Source organism: Neolamprologus brichardi, chromosome 1 (genome assembly GCF_056152115.1).
Source record: "Neolamprologus brichardi isolate AB-2024 chromosome 1, ASM5615211v1, whole genome shotgun sequence".
Lineage (NCBI taxonomy): Eukaryota > Metazoa > Chordata > Actinopteri > Cichliformes > Cichlidae > Neolamprologus > Neolamprologus brichardi.
In genome coordinates, this window is record NC_142104.1 from 27,698,486 (window position 1) to 27,706,688 (window position 8,203).

General features: G+C 37.3%; 1 protein-coding gene across 1 annotated transcript; it reads right to left on the reverse strand.

Moving 5' to 3' along the window:
• Positions 1 to 121: 121 nt before the first annotated feature.
• Positions 122 to 7,841, reverse strand: cops2 (COP9 signalosome subunit 2). Its single transcript, XM_006793911.2, has 13 exons — positions 7,690 to 7,841; positions 7,098 to 7,211; positions 6,919 to 6,996; positions 6,704 to 6,829; positions 6,521 to 6,610; positions 6,358 to 6,435; positions 5,906 to 6,080; positions 5,596 to 5,774; positions 5,124 to 5,176; positions 2,732 to 2,829; positions 2,566 to 2,648; positions 1,616 to 1,674; positions 122 to 724 (listed from the first exon to the last, which is right to left on the reverse strand). Exons 1-13 carry the CDS (start codon positions 7,741 to 7,743, stop codon positions 580 to 582), a joined length of 1,332 nt encoding a protein of 443 aa, XP_006793974.1. The 5' UTR covers positions 7,744 to 7,841; the 3' UTR covers positions 122 to 579.
• Between the last annotated feature and the right edge of the window lie 362 nt (positions 7,842 to 8,203).

An 8,203-nucleotide genomic window follows, 5' to 3' on the forward strand; every position in this document is an offset into this window, starting at 1 on the left:
AGCCGCTGAGGTCCAAAAAGTTTCAAGCGACTGGAAACCGTTTTACGTCACGAGCGCACAAAAATATCTTCAAAGGGGAAGTCAAAGTAACATGAAAGAAAATGCTCATGAATCTCAATGCTAACAGTTTCAAAACCTTTATTTATTCAATTCTACTTGATCAAATTCCCAAAGCACAAAGTTTGTAGCTAGTCAAAGGCAGCTGAACTCATTTAGTGCTGAGAGAAATCTTTATTACCAACAGGCAACAGCATACATTAAAATACTGTGTACAGGTTTTCATACACATTTGGAGGTTTTGTTTCACAACTTAAGCAACTTTGTGTTGACATGGAAGGATTTGCCAATTAGGAACACGGAAAACAAAAACAAGTGCCAGTGATTTCCTTTTATCAGCACAAAACAACACACTCTGAACACTGTCTTAAGAGTGCTGGAGGTCTTCTTGATATTGACGCATTCTCAAAGCCTGTGCTGTGCCTCTTGTCTCAGAGGATAAACTTGAAGGAGCACAGTAGCATAACTTTATGGATGTATTCAAACATGCCATTTCTCCTTGTCTCTTGATTTTACAGGCCATCATGTGAGCTTGCTAACAATGGCTTGGTTCAAGGAGTTCAGCTGATTTGTCCATTTGTCTAAAGCTGTGTAACGAGCCCCTCCTCTTTTCTGGTAGTCCAGTTCTAGTAGTTGGTTCACCTGGTCAATTCGTCCATGGATTGTGCTGTGAAGGAAAAGAAAAAAAAAGTATCAGTGTGTTTACAAGACTTCCACTTGATTTTATATAGGAGTTCAGTGGATTTTTAAACAGTGCGGCACTAAAATGCAATTTTTATTTTTAAAAATACCATTACCATGTAATACAATAAAAACACATAAGAAAATACAGAACACAAGACCAATCAGCGAATGTAACTCCCCACCGAAGAGCAACGGCTATACTAAATTTTTTGCTTTTATTACAATATGATGACATCAGTAATCATATTGTATCACTAATATCCTCCAAGACCCAGAATATTGTTGTTAATTGTGAGTAATATAACATTTTTACATTGAACTTGACACTGACCTGATTTCCACCTAAATTAAATCAGCTCATTATTGGAATCTAACATCACCCAAAATTTGATATCTTGAAAACTGTGGACACTAGACTACTAACAAAAAGACAAACAGAGGAACAAGCAGAGGGAAGCGATTACATACGCCCTCCCTTCGGAGGCAGAATAACTGAGAAGACAAAGAAGCAAAACTTAAAGATTTCAGTTTTTGAAACCATATTTAGGAAAAGAAAATAATAACTGTGGTTTTTCTTTTCCTGATACTTTCAATCTTGTAGCAAAACCTTGCAGATGAAACAAGAAAATGACTAAAAGTAAAAACACGCTGTGTGTTGTTTTCACATCTTGGCATGTCATTTACACAAGCATTTACGTAAGGTCACTGTTATAGTAAGACTGTAAATTAAACTGAAGATCTAACTGAAACTGTCTATTCATACCCGCCTGACTCCTTTATGGGCCAAAGGATGCAAAATATGAGGAAGTACATCTATCTACAGGAAGGATTTTTCTGTCTGCTCAATTTCTCAGCACACATGTGAGAAGCTTACTTATCCAAGATGCACTGCACCAGCAAACTCTCCACGTCGCACACATCAATGTTCAGCTCCTGAAACACAAAGGAAGAAGTTAAGACCGATCCGCTCAGATGCACGCCAGCAAGTATAACTGAACATTCTGAATTATTAGTAATTTCCCTACTTATGTGAAGATTATCAGTTTATCAGACACTTTAGCTCTCTTTTCTGTTTTTTAAGTTTTAAACCAAACGTTGCTAATCAAGGTTGAAATAAACAGAGGAAATAAACCTATAATGTACATTTCAGTTCTTTTTTCTGTTTGAATTCACACTTTTACATATTATACCACAGAACCATACTATTTTAGTACTTCTTTCTGGAGATCTATTAATGTGATTATATACCTGTTGACTTCCATATGCTGATTTCATCAGGATAAAGTTATGTTGATGCCAAAACAGTATTTTATTTACTTCTGTTATACTTGATTCCATTAATCTTTAAAGACTGAAAGTACAGTGACAGACTGGGAAGGGAAACTAAATTTTCCTTTCAGTCAGAAGTGTATGCCTCCCAGTAAATCAGCTCCTTTCATCTGTGCCGAAATGACAGCTGCACATTCCAAGGCAATGATGTTAAACTAAAAATAATGGAGCTTTTTGCACACCTGAGTCACATTTACACCTTTCTTCCCATAGTGTATACAGTGTGTTCAGTTGTGAAAGCGAAGACTGCTAGACTGATAATAAAGAATGTGACGTATAACCAGAATCAACAACATTTCAATATGAGATTCTGTCTGAACACCATCTTTGTTCTGTACATATTCAGCCTTTTCGTCTTGAATATGAGTGAATGGTTTTCAGTAGAACCCATTTAAAATCTAAAAAAAAATTCAAACGAGCGTAAATGGTTATCTAAAGAGGAAAGATTAAAGACAGAGTCAATGTATGGGACAACTTTATTGCCCTTGGTCTTACCTTTGATATGAAAGGGATGTGTATTCTTGTGTACGGTTTGATGAGTTTAATAAGTACTTGAGTTCTAATATTGCGCAGGAGCTCTGCAACAGAACATCACATAATCAGATACACTTTTCAAACTCATTCACTGAGCACGTGGACTGAAGTCACGTTCACCACTCACCCTCTATGTGCTCTCTGATGAAAGGGTCGTCCATTATGTTACTGTGATTTGTTTTCAGGATTTTCTCAAATTCAGTGATGTCATTGTTCTGGTAGGCGCTGAAAGGGAAAACAGTCACTGTTGTTTTACTGTATTTATGGTGTCCCCGTGACCCACACACAAACTCTCATCCTGAAAGCTGTCAAACACATTGCGAAAATGTTACATTTTTATGTAAACACTATTCTTATTGCAGTTTTGAGCGTGCATTCCGAGCTTCTTGTTTATGTAATAAGTCTTAAATTTAATCGTAGAACACAAGATTGTGCCTGTTGTTTATGCAAACATGCAGACTAAAGAGTGTAAACTAGGAAGCAGAAGACCAGTAAAAGTTTCAGGAAGACAAAAAAAAATATGGGCTGATCATTTATAAAAATCCTCTTACTGCTTTGCGAGCTGCTATGAATAAGCCTACTACCACTAATGTTGTTAATATATCACTGTTCAGGCTATAAAAAACGATTACAACTAGCACGCAGTTGCACAACTTAAATTATTAACCCACACACCCTAAGTAAACCTGAATAGAATGTGGGATTTCCGAGAAATTATTTTCATACATGATGTGCCTGGGACTGATGGCAATCTCTGCCAGTTAAGTGTCTCTTTTTGTGTTAAAGCTTGTTCTCTCCTTACAGACACGGTTTAGTGACGGAGCTGGAGACAGTGTGCAAGCAACAACCACACAGTGATCATAGAGATCATTACGTAATAAAAACAATCTGGCCCTTAGCAGATAAATACAACTACTAAGGATCAGGTAGGTAAATATAATCTCAGATGAACTACAAAACAATACGTTCTACATTGTCATTATTTATTTAACAAAAACTAAATCAAAATGCAGAAGCAATGTCTGAGAAAAACTAAATACATCCTTACTATTTCCATAGAAATCCAGAAGGTAAGTAGGAGCATGTGCTGTGAATCAAATATGCTTGATTAACTGATTATTAGCAAGTGTGACCACTTCTATGAAAGCAGATGTTTTGGCGGTTTGGAGCATTTGGGTGTGTGTTAACACAACGCCAAGGAGGAAAGGCATCATCAATGATCTTTTGTGTTGCTGCTCATCATATTGGGAAGGTTTCTAAGGCAATTTCCAAACAATATGAAGTCTGCCATACCACTGTTTTCACAAGTGGAAAAAATTCAAGACAAGTCTTTTCAAGAGTGAACATCCCAACAGGGTCAGACTGTGGAATGCTCAGAGATTTTGCAAAAAACATCCACGAGCTAGATCTCAGACTCTACAGGCCTCAGTTAACACGTTAAATGTCAAGGTTCATGACAGTATAATGAGGAAAAGACTGAACAAGTATGGCTTGTTTGGAAGATCTGCGAGGATAAAACATCTTCTCTTTATAAAGAACATGACAGCATAGCTTAGGTTTGCAAAAGTGAATCTGAGCAAACCACTAGACTTATGGAACAATATCCTTTGGCTAGAGGAGGCTAAGGTGGAGACCATAACAGAAAGCACAACCTTTGAAGAAAACCAAACACAGCATATCAGGAAAAACACCTCATATCAACTGTCAAGCACGGGGGCGGTCTGCTTGCCTTGCAAAGTGCCACGTGACCTGGGCACCTTGCAGTCATGTTATCAACAATGAACTCCTCTTTTTTTTAAAAAAAGCTTTGTTTTCCGCATGTTTGGTTCTGCATTTTGCCCTATTTTATGTTAAATAAATGACGACACAGTATAATATGTCATACTTTATAGTTCATCTGATGTTCTATTTAACTCATTTTAAGACCCGTTCAGGACTAGATTATTCTTATTACATGTAATAACTTATAGCCCTTGTTAACTAGTACCGACTTAGGGTTTTCCATTAGATGTTAGTACCTGTACCAGGTACTTTTTTAAAATCTATTCAGCCAGGGTTCCAACTGATCTGAGGCAATCCAAAGATGTGACATCAACAGACTAGCCACCGATTGCCTAGTCAGTGATCTCGCTCAATGAGGCGTGACAGCATCTCGTTTATGAAAATCAAACCGGACATTTTTGAAACCCCACAACACGAGAAAAGGCTAAAAAATAAAACAACACCATGGTCCCCGTGTCTGACAAAAAGCAATACACCAACCAGAATATATACCATCACTGTTGCTGTGGTATTCCTGTTGCATACAAATGTCATCGAGGGACTTTCAGCTAAAGGAAAATGACCAAAACGGAGTAGAGTCGAGTTGCATTGAGTCAATCTGAGTAAGTACTAGCGGAAAAGGTGTTTTTGGATTAAACAACACCTGCACTATTTTTTATGTTTAACAATTTGTGCGCTTAACTAACTTTGTGATGCATGCTGTACTATTAGTGAATAGAATATGAATGCATGCTTACCTTACTAAGTTTGTCATCGCTAGGATCTCTGGGTCATTTTTGTATGGTTTGGCCTTGGAGGGGAAAAAAAGGACTTATTTGCAGCTTAAGCATAAAACATATTGGGCCTTATTCATTAACAATGCATATGAATGTTACACGCACAAATCTGTGACTGATCAGTATTTAAAATTTTAGCCTTGCCTCAGATCATGCATAAAAACAAATGAATCTGATAACAATATTAGCAGTTCGCACATTTCATGAATGCTTCAGTAATTCTGCATGTGCACTTTTTTCGTGTAAAAACAGTTCAACTTACAAATTAATGAATAAGATCCACTGGATGTCTTTTCAAAATAACAACAACAACAAACCCTGCAAAAACTTATGGCAACCAGCTAATCTGTGTGTTGTTTATATTACTAGATACACTCTATCACCATTTACGGAAAGCAACCTTACAAAAAATTATAAAACAACTAATTCCCACCTCTTGAGAGTCAAAGGGGTTAATTCCAGACTTCATAAGCATGTTTGCTAAGACCAGATACTTCAGGCATGTCGTCCTTCGTGGGCTTCCAGACTCGTCGTAGTTTTTAAAGGCCTCAAAGAAGTCTGTGTGAGCTTTCTCAAACTCACCCTCCCTCAGATGCATCTTCCCACCACACTCTGGCCAGGACCACAACAAAAACAAAAAAAAACCCAAAAACCACAGGTTATGCAGCAAAAAGCTTGACAATATATAGTGTAGCAGTTGCACATTAAACTATGTAACTGCTCTGTGAGCTACACCTTCATACCTCTAATAACTCCCATTATGAGTGGATGAGGAATGGCAGATTTAATATGAAGGGACTGCTCATACAAGGCTTTCAATTTCTTGTTGTTTTTCTGTGCTGTGTACATTTGGATCTCCAGAGCATAGATCTCCAACAGCTGTGTGCCTTTCTTTAGGTCATCCTCGCCATCATCTGTCTGTAGTTCATAAAAAAAAAAAGAAGAGAAGCAGCCATTTATTAAATAATTACTATTGTGAAATATACATACGCTTCTAACATACCAGCAGCTTCATGATAACAAAAGTAGTGAATTAAGACTTATTTGACCTCTTAATTAAAAAATGGATATTATCTCAGCCTGAAGTAACCGGGCAACCACATTGCATTTAATTAGATCTACAAGACAATGCTGTGATAAAACCAAAGACATATATTCCACATTCTGCAAAATAAAGATTAACAGAACAAATTACCTGACAGGACTGGTGTAGTTGTCTAAGGATCTTTTGCAGTTTCCCATATTCTTCTCTTTCCAAGTACAGTTTCCCCAACTGAATTAAAAAATAAAGTCTGAACATTTATTTTACTAGAGAATTATTTAAGACTACCTGGAATCAGTGGGAAATCGTTGTATACCTTTGTATTAGTTTTGAACCACAGTCTGTCATTTTTTGCATCCTTCAAAGCCTCCAGTGTGGTTTCATAGAATTCCTGTAGCAAGTCCATCTAGTGACAAGAGAAGTAGATTTTAGAAAACACTGAACACGGTAAACGCTTCAAGTCTCCAAAACATATGCATGTCAAACAGTCTATCCAGACCTGTTTGGAGGTAGAGATGTAGTCCAGAATGGAGTTGATGGACTTCTCTGAGTAGTTTCTGGTAACAGCACTTCTTATGTACGTGAGAAGCTGCTTGTACCTGTTCATCATCTCTGGAAAGTTGGTCTACAGAGTTGAGAAACACATTAAACCACCTCTCAATAATTTGTGGGGTAAGTGTAAAAGACAATGATGAAAGGTTTTACAAAGTATACCAGCTTAAAGTTGATTTTGATCATCTGTTTAAGTGCTTTGAACCCCCATTCTCCTTTCTCTCCTTCTAGTTCCAGCACCTGAACACACCAAAGTCAACATATGTTAGTAAATTCCATTTTTAAGTAACCTGAATAGAGAGCTACAGAGAAGAAATTATTGTTCTGGCGTATGACTCCACCTTCTGGAAACTGCTGAGCGCTGCTTTGGGATCATCTTCTTTCAAGGCTTTGGAGTTATAGTACTGGTTCTCCAAGTCCACATTTGGCTCTGAATTGCTGTCCTCTGAGTATTCCTAAGTTTAAGTATACAAGAATGTAAAAACTTAGATCGCAAAAGTCACTTCAAACGTATAAAACACATGTTCACCACAAACTCTCAGCAAGTTAACGCAAAAACTAAGCATGTCAGACCGCCTGTGAAAATATTCTATTAATATTAACCATGAGCTAATGTTAGCTATTGTCATGCTTGCTAGCTAGCCAGCTGACTTGATTTTCATGACTGCAGTTCAAATCCAAATGACAGCTGGATACGCTTTAAACTACGTGTTTAAAGTATATTAATATCAGTTAGCAGCATATCAGCCAAAACCAACTATGGATAGCCAGCTAGGAAGCTAACCTTATTCATTCGCTGTCAACTTGGTGCTAGCCAGCAGGCTAACTAAAGCGCTAACATTAGCTAGCATGTACTGTCGGGACTTGTGTCAGCGCTCAGCGGACAAACGTTAACAATATTCAAGCAAGCAGAATAATTTTATTTATAAATACCAGGTCGTAATCTTCTTCATCATCGCACATAAAATCATCTTCCATGTCAGACATCTTGCTGGTGTTCCTTGTTGTTATTCACAGACAGACTACTGTAGCCCGGCCTGTGCTGTGTTTTGCAGCAGTGAGGTGATGGGTCGGGGCGGTAAGACGCAGGGTACACTTCCGTCTATAGATGGCGCTGTTGGATCACGACTGATACGTGATACGTGATACGTTACATGACAGTAAGATAATTTTTATAACAATGCTTTTGACTTGTTGACTAGATTTACTGTCAGTGGAAGAAAAGTACATTTACTCAAGTACTATGGTTAAACTGAAGTGTTTTGATTTCAAAGGCAAACCTGATCATGAATATGAGATTTATTATTTTAGATTTAAAAAAATCTAATTGGCCTTTAAGCGCACTAACATTGTACTAATACTAATGTAGTATTTGAAAAAAAAATGTACTTTTTTCAAATAAGTACAATGTATAATGTACTTTTTTTTCCAGCTAGTTAATATCCAC